This window comes from Meleagris gallopavo, chromosome 3 (genome assembly GCF_905368555.1).
Source record: "Meleagris gallopavo chromosome 3, MGAL_WU_HG_1.1, whole genome shotgun sequence".
Lineage (NCBI taxonomy): Eukaryota > Metazoa > Chordata > Aves > Galliformes > Phasianidae > Meleagris > Meleagris gallopavo.
In genome coordinates this window covers 16,029,609-16,048,745 of record NC_139406.1, presented here as the reverse complement: position 1 = coordinate 16,048,745, position 19,137 = coordinate 16,029,609, and the positions used below count along the sequence as shown (strand labels likewise).

The window sequence follows — 19,137 nt, the reverse complement described above, 5'->3', positions numbered from 1 at the left end:
TAATAAAGTAACCACATCAAGATCCCCAGTCAGAAATTAATCAGCTATATAGCAAAGGCCAGGCTGTAAAAATGTAATTTTTTTTTTTTCTTTAATTCATGAATGAAAGTAAATGGAGGTGAAGGAAAAAAGACACCACCAACATCAAAATACATCAGGACTACCTCCTTCTACTCAATATACATTCACTCCAATTATTTAAAGGCCTGCTTGCAATGTTTTGAACCAGGAATTACTTTTCAACAAACCCTCTTCTAATTTTTGATTGCTCTTAATTTTTGGATTTACTTACTGTAATGATGATTGTTAATACTTTTGAAAATACTTATAACATTATTACTTCTCTTTTCAGAGATTCTCTGAGACTGCAAAGACTACTTAAAGAACGAAGACGGCATGAGATTGGATTTGATGCATTAAAATAGGTTAGCTTGAGGACAAGAAAAACAGTTGCTGTTTAGATCTTCTCTTGTTGCCGTGATGAGAACTTACCATTGCTTCTGGTTGCTGTTTTGGGCTGGCCAGCCCCACCAAAGTTTCTTAACTTTGCTGTCCAAAAGGACTAGTGGCTTTCCAGAAAAGGAAAAGGTTTTGGTACTGTCTGGAAACAGCAGGAGAGACCACAGTCGTTCCAAAAGGAGTTGGATGTGGAATCAGTTCTTTTTATTGGAGGAATATACAGGAACTGACTATCAATATGTTGGCAAGGTAAGATTCTTTTAGATATATTTTGATTTTAGAAGAGTTAGATAGCCAGCAAAAGCAAATAGGTAAGAATGATGCCTGCTACAGTTCTCAGTTCTCACTGCTAGCTGCCCTGCTTCAGCTGACGAGTAATTCAGTAAAAGATTAGTATACTTAAGCTTCAAATTGTAATCAACTATGAGGAGTTCCTAGTTTAACTTGCAAGTCGCATGGTCAATCATGCTTCAAAGAAGCTTTAAAAGCTTCTGGTTTTTAAAATTATTTAATGGATGTGATGCAGCTCAATTATAGGATAGTCTAGCCCACTTTTTATCTTTAAAATGTGTTGTCCTTTACATTCTTTAACTATATAGAGTCAAACTATATATACTTGAAGAGGGTTATTCCAAGGTACCTAGGATTCATAGTGCCTATACTTCTGTGAGGATTCTCCCTATCCCATAGAAGGCAACCATTTCATTGCTTATTCTCCACTGCACATAACTTGAGGTTTTGTGGCACCATGGAAGACTTTGTGACATGACCATGATACACAAGCCATGCTATTACAAAGAGTTGAAGAACACTGTGCTTATGTGATAAGTAATAATCAGGTAAAAAGCACTAAGCTCAAAGCATGCCAACAGTTAGAAAAGGGTCTTTAGAAAATAAAGATTACATCTGAATTCTGAAAATATCCACCTCCCTGAGGTGGGGTGAGGTGGGTGGAGAGGAAAGTTTACAAAGAGGAATCAAGATCGAGGGAGGGAAACAAATCAAATATGGGGAGAGAATAGAATTCAGGAAAATAAGGTTACCTAAAGAGAACACAATAAAAACAGAAGATGAGAGAGTAAAGGAAAACCAAATAAAAAAAATCCAAACAAATCAAACAGACAAGAAGTATGGAGCCAAGGAAAAAGAAAGAACATGAATTGGAAGACAGCAGTTCTCCACACACACTCTTGTTTTACAGAATACTTGTGGGGGTTGAGGTAGGGAGCTCTTTCAGCAGCCTGTCATTTTCACAGCAAATTCTGACATTAAACCTTCTCAGTCCCAAGTCTCCCATTTTCCACACTGCAGAATTCAAGTAGAAGTTATTGACTATAGAGGGATTGTTAGGGGAGCAAATATTCCTTCAGGATGATTTTGCAGTGAGACAGCTAAAAATGATATAGTTGGACCAAAAAAACCAAGAAAGTTTGAAGTGAGTGGAATCACAGAAAGAAAAAAAAACTGTGGTTGTTATTTTTAAGTTATTCTTCTGTTTATTTGTACTTTAATACGTTTACTATTACAAAGCATAGCAGTGACACATAATGTATAAATGTCATTGATTCTGTGTCCCTGGGCTGTTCACAAGTGGCCTTTCACACGTCTTTCAAATGCCAGAACTGCTCACACCCTTGTAATTTAACAATTAGCCAAAAGGCATGGAACAGCAGCCATTTATTATTATAGAAAGTTGAATATTGGTGTGAGGATAAGTGATAGAAACAGTTGAATGTCTCCAAATTGAGGTAACCAGGCAATTTAGCTGAGCAATTAAACTTGATTGGAGTGGGCAAATGAGGATAATGAACATGTTTATGAAGCATATTTTGTCTCAGAGGACAGAATGTTAACCTTAAATATGAACTTAAAGTGATAAGAGTTTTTGGTTATCATATTTTTATTTCCTTATATCATAAGGAAACATGCATAGGAAATTCTTCGAAAACAATAGCGATATATGCATGTAAAGGGGAATTGTGCTTTCTTTTTACTGCATAGGCAGTCGTATCTAGCTTTTTTGCTTTTTGTGTTCAATAGTTGAAGCTGGTGAGCATTAACATCAGAATCATTTAAAAAATCTTCTAAAAAAGATAAAATCTTTTAGTCTGCTTTTGCTGATGTCTTTTCTGTTCATTGTTAACATGTTTAATTCAAACACCTGTATGAAAAGATTAGACATCACAAGTTGGCTGTAAAATATTCTAACAGCATTGTTTTTATAACTGCCCATATTGCAGTCATAAAAACCTGTAACTGTTTGTGCTACAGAAACCACATTTATATCATAATAGTTTTGGAGAGAAGAGGAGGAAAAGTGAAGAGGAACATATTCAGGTTTGAGATAATAAAAAAGGTAATCTCTCTGAAGATATCAAACAGCAGTAGAGCTCAGGGCGGTACTGAAGGCAACACTGAAGCATCATGAGTCATAGGCCAGAGCACTACAATGCTATATGCTCTGTGTACTTTATCTCCAGCAAACCCAAATGCTTCCATCCTTTAGGAGATAATTGTCTGAGCACATCTAAGCACACATAAAACAAAGTAGTCCTTTTCTGGTGGCCATAGGTACCATGAACTATTAGAAACATGTCCTCCAGTTTTGTTTACTACAGATTTTACTATCAAGTCAAATATGCTGCTGTATCTTAGACAAGAATATGCATCTGCCATGAATCTCTCAGCATTAACAACAGAAGTTGATTGTATGCTGTGGCACTGACATCAGATCCACCATTTTATCATCCAGTTCTATTCCTAATTTTCATTCCTATGTATTCACAAAATAAATCCTTTGAAAAAGAATAGAAATAGATGCCCTCTAGTCTTGGTTAGGCTCAGTAATATAAGGAACTGGTATAAAAGTTCTAGACTGGAATTATTCATTGCACTACTGAATAACTTGTGAGCTACAGCTATTCATTGAAATGTGATTGATGGGTACAGTGACATTTTAACCTGAACACATCTTTTCTTCTGGTTCAGAAATTACAACACTTGCCAGAGACTCAATCCAAAAATAAAATAAAAGGATTACATGAATATCGAAGTGGAGAGGTTCCCAACACTACAATCCAGAAAAATCTGCAACACCTGAATTAGGTTTTTAAAAATTATCTACTTGTACCAATAGCTGTTTAGTAAAGTTTTAAGGAGAGGCGTTCACCTCAGCCCTAAGTCACAGGTAAAAGATAAAGTGGTACTGTGGCTGTATATAGAAATATATGCTGTATTCCTCAGAGGTCTTCACATATTTCTGAGCAACAGAATGAAAAAAAGCTGTCGTTACAATAGTAGACTCAAAGGTACAGTAATCATTTGTATGCATCTGATGTCTTTACACAGCTATCCCATTGGCTGCATGAAATCCATGTACTAGCATCCATCACTGAGTGGTCTTGTCAGAGCACAAACCTACAACTCATTGTTATATAAAGGGATAGTATGCCTCTTTCATTTAGACTAAAGAAAGTTCTGAACAAGGCTTAAATCTTACTCATTAACCTGGAAATAGCTTCTGGCAGCCTGCAGTAGAAAGGAGCAACTTGCTTTCCTGATAACAACAGGCAGAATGGTTGTCTCACTGTCTGTCTGATAGTGAAAGGAAACTTCCAGACATACTTTTCATTTTTTCTGTGTCTTATTGATGCTCAAATAATTCAAGCTTTATGCTTGCCTGGAAGCTATCTGATGTTTCTACCTGTACCACCCATCATAAACAATCATCCTCTGCTGACAACTCAATTTTTCAAGGAAGATAAAAGTCAAAGTACTGCTGCTATGTGTCTTGGCAAAGGAGAAAGAATACTGCACCTAGGCAAAAGTAGAATCCTTCTGCTTGGTATTTAAAAAAAAAAACAAAAAACAAAAAAAACAAACAAACAAAAAAAAAAAAACCCACACAGTGAAAGATTCCTTATCCTCTGTAAGGAATGGTTCAGGTACCATCAATCCTGCTTTTAGGGAGGACGTGATAAACTGAGTGGTACTCAGTGTGTTTCCAGTAATATTTTGCTTCCTTTTCCCTGACTTTACTTACAGCTACAACTGTTTTGATGGCAAGCATCACCAAATCAAAAAGAGAACATCTCCAAACCATTGCAAGTAGGACTAAGTTACATTGTGAGAGATAAATGTACAGCTGTGACATGAGGAGCTATTTAAAGAATGAAAATTACTGTCCATGCAGTTTCAATATTTTGATCAGCAATGGTTCACATATTCCAATGCAAAAAATTTATGACATCTTAATTGGACAACAGTACATTTAGCAAGAAAAACTTCCCCTTTCTCTCAGATCTTTAATATGCTAGTATTCTGTACTTATCACCAAAACCTTTGTTTTCCAAAAAAGTCAAGATGTGTAAAATCAAACTAAAATGACTGTTAGCATCTGAGCTTTTAGCATTCCTTATACAATTCTACTGGCAAATATTGGTTTTCTTTACCTTGTAACTAATGCTCTGATAGCCTCATGATGCCTTCAGTTTCCTATTCCAAACAAAGTGACCATTTAATTTCTTCATGAAGCCTAAAATTAAAAGTTACATTTGTGACTTCTTCAGTGAGTCTATTCAAAACAGCTTTCAATTTCTTTTGACATTCAGAATATCATTTATTTAGGAATAGATTCTACTTTCTGATTTTCCAAGAGAAATGCAACCCAAGACTCAGACCTTATGTCTTGCAATGACTTTGTTCTGAGCAATTTCTTGTCCTGGAGTGGCTCGCAGCAAAACTGAAGAGAGCCATCAGTCATTTCTCGGTTGCTTCAGTCAAGCTAACTGTAGCACCACCCACAGTGTACACAGGCCTCAGGGCTGGACCCTCCATCCCTGGCAATTCTTTAGCATTCTTCTTTCACAGCCAAATGTGCACAGAAAACGTGACTCCGTGATGTACCTCTCAGATGATACCACACCCATCACCACACAGATGGAGGAGAAGTAAAGCCTTGTATCTTTCCAGATGCCTTCTCCCTCCACCTGTGTGAGGGTGCCAGAGTCCTTAGGAAGCTATCAGCAATATGCTATAGTGCCTCTTTTCTCTTAGAGGAGCATAGAGCTTTTGTGTTTGTGACACTCCTGCCCTTGCTATTGACAAGAAAGTCACAGGGTCCTTTATGAGTACCAATATTAGTTAATTGCAGTGATATGTTTAACACTGCGGTGAAAGAAGCATTAGCAAAAGCCTATTATAGAAGAGAAATCTGATGTACAGGCAGGTTAAATGACATAATCAGAGCTAAAAATCAGAAATTTCTAAACCACAAATGAATAAAATAATACTGAAAAAAAATCAGAGTTCTTAGCTTCCACCTGCCTATTGCTTCAACAGGCTGAATATATGTCATTCTTGTAAATAGTAGAGCAAATGCCATGGCATGTGTGCACTGCCTTTATTCCTCATCCATCATTCATATTTTATGTTCTACCACTTGACTTTCCCAACTGCCCTTCATTCTTATACTGAATTGCACACACATACACACACTTGTCTTATATTCCTCTTTGAAAGATTTACTGACACTGATAGAAACCCTCTATACTGTTAGTCTCTGCAGAATAGAGATAACTGAAACAAGGGACCGCTGAGAGGTTAAAGGCCCAGGACACGAATCCAAAAACAGGCTGCAGATTTTAAATTATCATATGGGGGCTAAGAAAGGAGATAATGAGAAATGGGTGGGATGGGCAAGAATGACATTCAGAAAATGAAAGGCTGGAAACAAAGCATGTTTAACATTTACGATTCTCATAATTGTGAATCTACTTGGCATCATTCTTACACCCAAATATATTACACAATAATAGAACCTTACAACCATCTGTCTCTAACATTCCACATCTCCTCCTTTATGGTACATGATAGTACTTAAAATGCAATGGAACATAACCTCCTCCTCTTCTTCTCATTCTACCTAGAGAAGTCAAGGCAAGCAAAAAACTCCCAAGACAGTATTTCTCTCTGGCTTGAGAAATGAAGTGAAAAATTCTTGATTTTTTTTTTTTTTTTTGGGTGCCCTGAACTACACAGTTTTTATTTCTATATACTAACAATCCACTCATACCAGTGCTTACATTTTGGGCCACATCTTTCCACAGATCATTCTGTCCTCCCTTTGTCAGCAATCTGCCTGTCCTCTTGGACTGTGTGCCCTTAGACTTATAGCTATACAAAAATAGCTTAACACATTTATTTTTCTCCCCAGGGAGAAATCACAGGTGAAGTTCATGGTTTATTTTGGGTTACTTAAATTACTGATCTTTGGAGCTGCGATTACCATTTTCCTATTTGTTTGTACAGCAAAGTAAAGTCTTCTCTATAAAGCTGCAGTGTTGTGAATATAGAACTTGCAGGCTAACAACAGCTAGAAAAAAATCCCTCTATCAGGCTTACGATAAAGAACTACTGTTATTCCGCCATTTGCTATTTACAGTTGGCTCATCAAAAATATTAAACTGTAAAACTTACGGAAACCTTTTTATTAAATGAAACTTATCCTCTGTGACTCCCCTTGCTTTTGCTGCTGTTTCTCTCACTGGTGAACATAGGTTCACAGTGGGGCAGCAGCAGATTGAGAGCTGTGGCCAGTCAGCATAGCATTTCAAAAACAAACTGAAAATGTGTTGTGATGTGAATAGCTACCACTGATCTGTATGTGCTAATGCAGACTGTGGCTTGCTTTCACCATTAATGGGGTGAAGCAAACCTTAGCATGCACTTGCAAATGCTTCAGGGTTCAGTGAAGCTTGTACTCACCGTGAAAGCCTGAGGTGGCAGATGAAGGAAAGGTAAGAATTGCCCTCTGGAAGAAAGAGAGAAAGGAAAAAAATCATTTCTTTCTCTTTCTAATTTCATACATACACAAAAAAGGGACATCAAGAACAATAAAATTTGTAGAGAAATAAAATGCTAGGTGAGTTGGGAGCTAAACTGTACATTACAGAAGGGGAAAAACATATCAGTGAAAGTTTATTCTGAATCTATAATTACTAGTGCTTTCTTTTCAGAGTTGTTTACTTGGGAAACACATCATTCAGACTGCAGCCCTGCTATCCCCAGCTGAAGTCTGCCATGTTGAATGGAGCAGAACTATACGAAGGTCTAGCTGGAATGGCCTTTTTGCACAGAGATACTGTTTACCCAGCACTATTTCTTACTTCTTTGTGAAACGTTGTTTCACTGTTAATCATCTACTGTAACAAAGAAGGTTTTACTGCCCTGCACTGCTTTGTTACTATCATCCTGTTTAGTGTGTTTGGCAGCTTTGAGCATACTGCGTCTTCATGTTGGTAGGCTACATCTACTCAAGTCATGTAACATGTAAATGTTGTGTTTGCGTTATGTTATCAAGAATAAGAGGTCAAATTCTCCCTGAAATACAGAATCGAAGAGTATAACTGTATCTTTGGCTCCATGACATGCTTCTACATAGCAGGCCCTGCAATCAAGCTAACTCAGGCACTAGATTTAAAGGCCATGCAAACAGAGGTGTCAGAGCATTAATAGATTCTTTCCAGCCGATGCTCTTTCTGTGGTTTTACACATTTCAGGTCAGTTGCTTAAAGGAGAGTTAATGCAACTTATAACTGCTAAAATTCCTCAGAGAATTTCCAGTAGACACAGGGAATAACAACCTCCAAGGGGGTTTCAGCCAGAGAATTAATACAGGAGCGTGAGCCTCGTGTTACTTCCAGGTAACACAGACTACCAGGATTTACACAATTCACCCCGATTAACCCACTTCATGCAAATATTTACGATTTTACCTGCAGAAAGTATTTTCTGGAAAACTCCTTTCAGATTATTTATAATGATTTGACTATATCAGTAACATGTTCTCCAGAAATACTTTTCTTTCTTTTTTTTTTTTTTTTTTAATTCCACAAATACTAGATAACAATTTGGAGAAAAATATTCTCACCAAAAGAATTCCAGTCTCTCCAGTCAAAATTAATCCTCATTCCTAGACAAGCAGTGTTGAATCTTGAACTGTCCAGCACTGTCCTGACAAATAGAACCACAGAATAATTTAGGCTGGAAGTAACTCTTAGAGGCATCTTGTTGACCCCTCTGCTCAAAGCAGGTCCATTTAAGAGCATGTTGCTCAGGACTCAATCAAGTTCTATCTCCAAGTTCAGAAATTCCATGACTTCTTGGGCAGTTATCTCAGTGCTTAACCACCTCTCTTTGATCTTTATTTTTATTTTTTCCTTCAAATATCTAATCAGAATTCCCCCTATTGCAATTTCTAACTACCGTCTTTCATCTTTTCACTGTCTTCTCTGTCTTTATCTACTCTTTGCCATTAAATAGCTGTAAACAACAGCAAACTTTCTCTTCTGAAATCTAAACAAAAACATTTTTCTCCTCTCCACATACATCATATGCTCCAGCCTCCTTACCCTTTTGGTGACCCCCGCAATAGACTTAATGCTGTATGTCAGTGTCTTTCTTTTACAGAAGAGGGACAAAACTAAATGCAGTGCTCCACTTCCATTCTCACAAGCTATGAATAGAGGAGAATGATCTGAGCCTCTGAGAGTAGGCTACACTATTGCTAAAAGAAACCAGTGTTCAGTTGGCTTTCTTCTCTGCAAGGACATTTTCAGCTTATTGAAGTGAAATGTCCCGATCTTTCAACACAAAACTATTTCTCCATCCAGATTGTATTTCAGCACAGATAAAAAAAAAAAAACTTATATTTGCCAGTGCTGAACTTCATCAGTCCATTTCTCCAAGCTGCTGATGACTACGAGACAGCAACTCTACCTTCTCAATATTGAAAGCTCTCTATGCAAACCACCTCCATTCTTTTTTTTTTTTAATGACTTAAAAAATTGTTGAGAGTGCATCCCATCATTCAAATAATTAATAAAGATATTAAGTAGTATTAACTCCCAGTATCAACCCCTGAGGAACATGACAAGTAATCAACCACCAGTGGGATACCTAACCACAGATCATAACCCATTGTATTTGTCCATCCATGAAATTTTCCACACATTTCACCATCCATTTTTGGAGTCCATATTTCACCAATTTGTCTATCCAGATTTTATATCAAAAGCCTTCCTAAAGTCATGCAATAATCCTCTCTGCTTTTTCACAATGCCATGAAAGGCAACCAGGTTGGTTAAGCAATTTGCCATTGTTAAACCCATGCTGTTTCCATCACCTTGGTTTTCTTTGCTTGCACCTAGATTTACCTTCCAAGTGGATTTGCTCCACAGCTTGGGACTGAGGTATACATGGCTAGTCTTTAGTTCCAGATCCATCTAGTCTGTGGCTTTTCCTGTTCTCAGAGATTAGGAACCTTCCTCAATAACTTGTCAAATATGATAGCAATAAAACATTTTGTCACCATTTTTTTTTTAATGCATCCCACTCTGAGTATGGACCTGAGTTCACCCAAATTGTTAAAAAAACAAGTCCCTACATTTTTGTAGTTTTTTTTTTTGTTGTTGCTGTTGTTGTTTGTTTTGTTTTTTGCTTGCTTGCTTGCTTTGTCTGCTGTGAATAATGCTTCACTTCGCTAGAATTTGCTGGTAGGCTCAAGAACCTTTGAGACCTGAGGGTAAATTTTACATTCACATTCATCTAACATAATGCATCCTTTGGTCAACTCGTCAATCACTTGTGTGAAATTTTCTTATGGCACTTTGTAGAAACCTGGGTTGCTTGCATACAGCCATATTGCTCTTCCAGCAGACATCAGAATGATTGAAGTCCTTCATGAGTACCATAGCCTTCAGTTGTATAGCTTCCTTCCTCCATCTGTCTAACAAAGGCTTCAAGTACTTCATTTCTTTGAGCAGGCAGTCTGTAGTGGATGTGTACCATGATATCACTCATGTTGATCTGTCCTTTATCTGCAAGCTCTTGACTGATTTGTCACCTGTTCCAAAGCAAAGCTCCGTCTATCTGAGCTGATTTTTTGCTAATCCACCCCCTTGCCCTCCTGAAGTTCTAACACCTGTTTATCTCAATATTTGAGCCCCGTGACCCATTCCTTCATCCAGGCTGATATTTTGAGGAATGCTCTTTTGAAAGAAAAACTTACTCAATGGCAGCCTTGGCCAAGTTTTCCCAGAAAGAATTTTCTAGCTGAGCAGCTTTCCAGAGAGAACACAGTTAAGACTTATATATGTGGCCTTTTCAATTGTAACTATTGCCTCACTCAGTTTTCTAGTTATCTCTTTATGCAACAGAATTATTTTTTAGAAATAAATTTGGGAAGCATGGCAGTGCAGAGATATTTTTCCTTTCCTCACTTTCTGAATCACAGAACTAGACAAGCCAGATATGCAAACAGATTAAAGACTCAACTAAACTTGTGGCTATGAATTTATTTCATTCTTGTTAAACATTGATTTAAATCAGAATATGGTTCCTCATTTGTTTGAATGTTTCTCTATAGCCTCACTTCTCCAATCCCTACTTTCAACCCTGCCACACACTTTTATATAGCATATAAAATTCATACACATACTTCTGGATTTGATTGTCAGCATCAAGTGCAGCTCAGAATATCAAGGGATCACCTTTGTCAGTAAGCAAAGGATGAGCATTTGCTTTCAAGCACATCCATCAGGGAACAGAAAAAAGCTGTTACTGAAGAAGCCTGATGTTTTATTCAACCGTATCCCAGTAAAGACATTTCTGGATATTAGGCCAAGCAATTTTTTTTTCCCCCTAGTTCACCATTAAGGAATATCTTCCCTACCTCTCTTCCCACTCAAGGAATAGAGGTTTTTACAGAATTAAAAATGCATTTCTTCATCTAGCTTTATGAATCTGCATTATATCTACAAAGAAAGAACAACGCTGATGTAATATTAAATTCAAGCTGCTTTTATTTTTTTCTATAAGTTTTTGAGTCTAAGAAAACGCTTTTCAGTGAAATGGATAATTCAGATCTCTGATAAAGAGTAAGCAACTAACTCTGGGTAAATTTCCTAAGATGATAAAGGCAATTAAAGCTGGATATATAACACAGATTGATTTCATTCACTATACTAATCAGGCAAATTAAAGATTAAGGAATGTATGCTAAGACAGTCTATTAGTTACAAAAGTGCATGTAGTCATTTTTCTGGGGGAAAATAAGTAAAGCAACAAAACAAGAACAACCAAAAAACTCCTAATTTTGGTAAATGTCTGCTGCCAGCTGCTATTATTCAAGTTCCCTTTTTTTGACTGAGTAATGCAGTACATTATAGAAGTCCCATTGAAGTCATTGGAAACCTCCACAGGTATGTAGATCGACCCATGAAAGTATTCTGCCATTAAATGGCTATGCGCACATACAAACTCATATGATACCTTATTCTCATGTAATTTTAAAACAATGTATCTGTGTTAGCGTCTTGGCTCAGTGAACATCTTTTCTTGAAAATGGGACACAGTTAGTACGTTAAATAAACTTAAAGAGTGAAGGCACATTAACTGTGCTGTAGACATCTGCTCCCATGCACATACCTTTCTTTGAGATATAAAAGGATGTCAGGATAAGGGAACAAATTTGTTCTGACTTTAAAAAAAAGCTGCGAGGGAAGCAGGTGGTCTTGAATTGTTTTCACAACTCCCATTGAAAAATGGGGATTTAGGGAAGAGATTTCCAGGGAAGCGTGCTTTTCTTTCGAGACTCATTGCACTCCCACTGAAAGTCATTACAAATTAGGCATTTAACTTCCCATAACTCCACAGCTTACCTGACAGAAAACACTTATTTATTTTAGTACAAAGTCTTAAGTTTAAGATACCTCCAGATGCTATTGAGCTAATATAACCAGCCCAGAGTGCAGAAATTCCCCCATCTATCCCTTCTTTTAGTTAATATAGTGACAGTGACCTTCAACAGGTAGATAATAAACACCAGAGCAATGATATTTTCTAGCATTTCAGCATTTTCTTTGCTTTCACTTAAACAATCTTTGGTATTTCCACAAGCTAGCATAGAACAAATTACACCTAAGATTCAAATCACATTATAATAATTATGTACAGAACTGAACATTGTTAACAACCCACATTTTACTGCAAGAAGAACATAGAAGCATCAAATAGCAATATAAGGTCAGCCAGTAAGACTTTGAGAGAAACAATATTAAAATCAGTAAATTCTGCATTTCCAAATACAAGCCTACTTTTCCACTGCATACCTTGTCTTTTGTCAGAGGTGCACTTAAACGAGCTTCACTCATTTGTATTTTATTTTATACCAAGGAAGTCATTAGTTATGCATCAAACTCATCTTTTCATTTAGTCCTTAAGACTTATATTTGAAACCAATGACTGACAATCCAGTTATGGTAGGAAATGATAATCTGTCTCCTGAAATAAAATGACTTGTACACCTCTTTATGGCTTTCAAAGCTTCAATGGATTGAATTTTCATTCCTGACCACTGAAGTATACACATCAGTTAATAAAACAATTTTTAATCTCTCCTAATCTTCTGCTCAGATTTACATGCAAGAAAGTATTCTTAGTACCTCAGCTAAGCTATGACAAGTCTAGGGTGGCTAAGCCCTTTATGCCTTTCAGTCACTAGGTACTGATGACTCAGATAAACTAGTCCTCCTGTCTCCCAGGTTCTAACAAATGGTTTAAAAACAAAACAAAACAAAAAAGTGGTAGTCACTACAACAGAGAAATGGTAGATGCTGAAATAGATGAACTAAAAAGCAGATTGTTTAAACAGCTTCGTCTGTTCATAAAGAATTGAGAACTGGCTAAAAAAAGTTCTCTAAGCTTTTGTGAAGGTAATTCTAGAAGTCTGTACAATGCTATTTTGTTATGACCACCGCAGTTTAGGTGAACACGGCTCTGTAATTTTTCAGGCAATGGCTTGATGAACCAAACAGTAAGCAAAGCTGTAGAAATCATTTTACAATATATATACGTTCTTTTTTAAGTGAGAGAAATCAGTACTCGGAGACATAATGGCTTTCAGTTCTTTAATACCTGCAAAGTGAGATTGGGTCTCTTTCTTGGGGTTATGTAATAGAACAAAGAAAGCAAGAATTTTGATAAAAGAAAGTGAAAGTCAAGGACCGTTATGCATAGAGATGATCCAATGAGACACAGAAGTCTATTGTGCTTTATAAATTAAAGACCTATTTGTCTGTTGTAACTTAGTAAATTCTTGTTATAATTGTGTTTAGAGATAATAGCAAAAGGGACAAATAAGACTGCATTACCAAAGAAGGGCTGAGCATCTTTCAGCCCAAGAGAACATGGAGACACCTTTACTTGGTTTGCAGCTTTGTTCAATAATCCTTAAGATCTGATAGAAAGTTACCCCCTAGAGAGAGGGAGCAACAAAATAAGGGATCTTTCCAGCTTGATGTACTGCAGTTCAGGACAAAAAGCTTTTGTGTCACTGTCCCTATTTAATCAAATTGAAGAGCAGCAGCAGTTGTAGAACCCAAGAGGGATGAGTTGATAGGCCCTAGGCAATGTTGAAAGGATTGACACTTCTCAATTGATTTTTTGCAAAGCTGATTAGCTGTGGCTGCATATTTGCACTTCAGGATAGAAAACTATTTGTGATCTTGAAGGGTGTGTAACAAAGGTGTGAGTCAGTAGAGTATGGGTGTTTATTCTTGATTTTAGACATTTTAAATAGGACAGTAAGTTCCTGGCTACTGTTTGGGCAGCCTGTCCCACATCCCCAGGATCACAGTATCAGACAAGTTATTTTCAAGATCTACCTCAGACCACACAGTCTCACCTATAACCCTCACAAAAGAATAAGAGCCTTCCAGCCTACCTGGAGAACACAAGCCTGGAGGGGTCAAATACAAAAGCACTTTGTCTCCTGACCCTGGTCAAATGTTAAATTATTATTTCAGTGTCCTTTCTGCTCTATTTCTTATTCTACTTTGTTTTTATTCCAACATCCTGGAACCCCTTACAGATTAAAGAAAAATTCCAATAACTCTAACCATTCACATAAATTTTATTTATCCTTAGTAACTCTTCAGTTCTCTGTGTCACTAAGTTATTACTTCAGTATTTGCATGCTTGATTTCAGTACTCTATCAAACCTTTTACTGTTGCTATGCGATGGAAAACACAGTAATGACAGTGGAATAGCTAAGTCCTAGACTACAACATGTAAGGATTTGCTCAAAGATAGCAGCCATGGACACAGAAACAAAAGAGAAAAAAAAAAAAAAACAACTGCTTACTTTTAGAAGACACCAGGCAGGTAGGAATCTACAGCGAAATACCCTTGCCTCCATTGCCAACCCTTCAGTGAGGTCTGGGAAGGGGTGCATCCTGGCTCCACCCCTTCTGGTCATAAGGCACAGTGCTTGCACATGAGCTCCGCTGGGTTGGCTCTGCTTTTCCCACCAGGTGCTCAATCACTGGGTCAAGCCCTGATTTAGCATTTCTGCTATAACTCTTTCCAGAATATCTTGCAGGAGGAAAGAAAAAAAAAGAAACAGGATAGGAATAAAATAGGAGTTACCAACAAAAAAATATATTCCAATATGCTATTAATGGTCATATATTAGAAAAGCCTTAATGTTAGTCCTGAGATATTAGGAAGAAGCTACCTAAACATGCCAACAAAAATGACAAATGTATCTACTTATTTCTAAAAGATATAGGAGGATACTAGCATTGCTGTTCAAGACCTGTGTGCGTTCATACAGAAAGAAGGCCAACTGAATTGGACCAATTACAGGAAAACTACATGGAACTACTAGAAACAACACATCTGGCCTTCTCTTCATGGGATCCTTTTGGAATCTACTAAACTCAAAAAAATGAAAGACTAGCGTTTTAAACAGGATTCTACTTGAAGACTGAAAAGTGACCATTTTACACAGGAAGAGTGCATGTAGGCTGGCAGCCTTGCAAAGAAGAATACTGAGAGTATATATCATTATTATCCATAGATGTTGGAAGAGAAAGAATATAAGCAAGTGGAAGGAGGTTCTTGAAACAGAAAAACAGTGTTGGTGCAAGAAATTAAAATTGTCTTAAATTCAAATACTCAGGAATCAATCATACTGAACCATATTCAGGCTTATGCTATTAACTGCAGTAAAGCTAACTATAGTAAACTAATCACTGAAGTAAAGTAAACTAATTCAAGTACTCTGTAAACTGTAACGTGTGAAATCAAGAAAGTGACTAACAATGAAGATTGTTGATTGCTTAGAAAAACAGATCTTTGGTTAGTGGGGAGATGTAAAAAAGAGGGTATCTAATTTTAAGCACCTGTCATTTGAAAAAAGCCTCTGTATGGGAGTACGGAAGTGCTGTTTCTGGCAGCTGTACATTTGGAATTATGATGCTATGCTTTGGTAGAGTCTCTTTGCATTTTTCTTTTCATCTTGTCAATACTTTTTTTTCTGTTGTTTGTTTACTTTCTGTGGAAACAAGAAACTCCTATTTTGAGGCTGTAGAGTATAAATCTTCATATAATTTTCAAATTGCTTTACATAAGAATAGAAAGGAATCAACCCTTAGTTTCTCTAAACTCTAAGAAAATTTGCAAGTAATGTAGCACCTTTCTCCCATTTCTTCTGAATCCTTTTTTAGAATTCTCCCATTTTTACCAGAAATTTGAGTTAAATTTTTGAAGTAACAAAACAGTGAAAGCGTAGCTACCTGTATCTTAAATTAACCTTCCATGTATGTGACCTGAGCAGATAACTAAGCTCAATGCTCTGTACCCTATCCATTGGCCTTCTCGGATTGATTTTTAAATCCATTAACCACTTCTAATTAAATTTTATAGAGGAATAAAGGTGTTGAAAACACTCATTTCATTACAGTTTGGAAGAACAGTAGCTGCATAAGGTAAAGAAACCTACATTTTTTCATGACTGTTCAGCTGGCCGTGCTACAAATATGCATACAAACCAAGCTACCACTGACCTCAGCACATTCTATCTTTTTTCAAGTCAGAATTTATGGGACATGAGAAGGAGCTTAGCATTTTGCAGTCAAGAGGTTCTGAGGATAGAGTAAGAAGTATAAAATACCATGTAGTAGTAATTTTGCACTAGAGATGAGTCAATAGAGTGGTTATGTGGACCAGGAAAGGAGATGATGCTTTTCATAATTGATGCCATAAGAACGTGGCACATACATCCATAGTAAATTTGTCATTTCTGGTGATGCTGAATCTTCCAGAGGATCTTGTGGAGTATCTTCTTAGAAGAAAGGCTCTTTCATGGCTTGAAATAACTTATTTCTATAAGTATTTGCCCCAGTAACACATGACACGGTGTATGCATATATAGATATATGAAGTACAAATAGTGTTTTGGGAGTATTTTCAGAAGCAAATAAAGACTCTACTTAAAGTTTCAGAAATATATATTTAAGTCCTTATTACCTAATGAACAAGAAATATCTTTTTCCTTTAAACACTAAGTCACTAAGCTCAGCAAAGGCTTTAGGCATGATTATTTGATGATACTAATGGTGTTAACTATTATATTAATTGACAGTGTTTGTTGATTTTATAGGGATAGATAGGGAAGAGTTCAAGAAAGTTATTACTCTGAAAGAGAAACTGTGCAATATTATAACATCATAGTATTTTTAGTGTTTAACTGAAGCATCACACTGTGTGACCTCAAGCAACACATGTGGTTGAATTTGTTCATTACTTGACAAGAGTAGAGCTTTGCTGCTTGGATCTATTCAATTTGGAGTGAAATCATTGCTCTGAATACTGCCAAGTGTAAGCCACCGATTCTTTATGTTAACTGCATACCAACTGCCCACATGCCACTTTAATAATTGGTCTCTATTTCATTGTGGTGCTAGGAAACAAAAACGTGGCCACAGCAGTCCCAGAATAGCAAGTTCCTTTTATAAATACAAACAAACAATAAGACATGAGGCAGCTTATTTCTGGATAATTGTAGGCTGATGATTTAGTATACACATCCCAAGGTCAATTGGCTTGTGTGATTGTAGAGGTTCAGGGACTGCTTTCAAACTGAGGGAGCAGGGGGCTGTATTCACGACAGGAATTGGAACTTGATTTGTAGGATGGATGGAAATCACCTTACCCACCGAATTTCCAGTTATCATAACCAGCAATACGACATTAGTGGGAGCTAAACTGCAATTTACAGCTGTCTTACACAACCTAAAGCCATTTCATGAATGAGATTAACTATGCTGTTTAAATCAGTGTTATAGAGCAAGGTAGGGGAGGGATGTTATTTCATTCTGGAGAATATCCATGGCCTGTAATTTCAATTTTTTTTTTTGAATTTAATTACCACAGCTATAATAGTACATTCTCAGTAAAACCTCATTACAAATATGTGTGCTGGAAAGCTGCCTCTGTCTAATGCATTCCATTATAACGCACACCAAAAAAAAAATAATAATAAAAAAAATAAAAAATCAGAGCTTAATTTTAACCTCACCTTCATTATCAAGTTTTAGTACTGCAGTGTCATATAGTTTCATATCAAGGTGAATTTAGTACGGTTTGTAATTGGGCCCTTCCAACCCCACCCACCCCTGCCCAGGCAAGACTACTGAACAGCTGGGCTCCAGTTCCTCACAGCCCTGTCCAGAGAGGCCACCTGCAGTCCACAGCACAGCCTTGCCCTGAGGGAGATGCTTGGTACCCCTGGTGCCCTACTCTTGGTGAGACCCTGCCTGCCTAGTGCCCCCTGGCCCACCAGGGGAGCCTCTGGCCCTTACCAGCATTGAAACACACTGACATTACTTCTGTTGTACATACTCTGACATTTTAGAGAACAGCTCTTGTAGCATAGAATACCGAAAACACTAATGAATTGCACTATTTAATGCCAATTTGATCTGCTGCTTTCATGCCATTTCAATTTATAATCTTTTTACAAAATTACATGAAAGTCATCCTTAATTTTTTCCCGCACTTTGCTCAAATAATTCCTATTTATGTAGCATAGGCCTGATTCAATTTTTGAAACCCTGGTAAAATTTTTCTGGAGCTCCTTTGAAGTTAAGCAATACCATGTGTTGGAGATGAACGCAAATGCTGTATACAAACTCACTCCAAAAAAAAAAAAAATTAAAAAAAAAAAGGTGCTCACAGCACAAATACTCTCCAAGCGACCTCTGTCACCACCCTTGTCGCTTCTGGGGCTTCTGTCAGTTACACTGGAAAAAGCAAGGCTGCTTCAGATTGGGACTCCTTGTAATAAATAAAAAGTTTTCCTTTTAAATTAATTATGTAGGTAACAATGAGTACAAAGTCAAATACAGGTAGCTAATGCTGTAGTCCTGCAGTCTGTTTAAACAGCTGTATATTTCTTACCAGAGCAATGAGGCCCTACCTTCTTTCAGGCAGCCATGTTTGAATGTCTTGGGCCAGAATATTGCCAAGGAGAGAAGAGAGAAAAAGACTGGATGGTTTTTATCTTACTGTAAATCATTAAAAGCAAAGAAGATGGTTCAGATAACAATGGCATTAAAGTAAAATGAGTGAAAGTATGCCTAGGGCATAATAAAATCTTTAATTTGTCGTTCATCCTCAGCCTTAGCCAGTGATTGATAGGTGATTTCACAAAAATGTCCAGAGAACATTCTGAGTGAATCAATTTACTATAATATTAATATAGTTCAATTGCAGAAGCATTTGATTTTTATTGCATCTTACTACTTCTCAATTTTGCTTACCTTTGGGGTATT

General features: G+C 36.9%; 1 protein-coding gene across 4 annotated transcripts in view; it reads left to right on the top strand.

Moving 5' to 3' along the window:
• Window positions 1-19,137, top strand: part of CDH6 (cadherin 6) — a 112,938-nt gene that overhangs the window by 59,012 nt on the left and 34,789 nt on the right. For all 4 annotated transcript variants that reach the window (XM_085220356.1, XM_085220357.1, XM_085220355.1 and 1 more), the window contains one exon: window positions 353-708. In XM_085220356.1, the coding sequence (XP_085076482.1) occupies window positions 481-708 (228 nt within the window). In that variant the 5' untranslated portion in view covers window positions 353-480. The remainder of the gene's footprint in view (window positions 1-352; window positions 709-19,137) is intronic.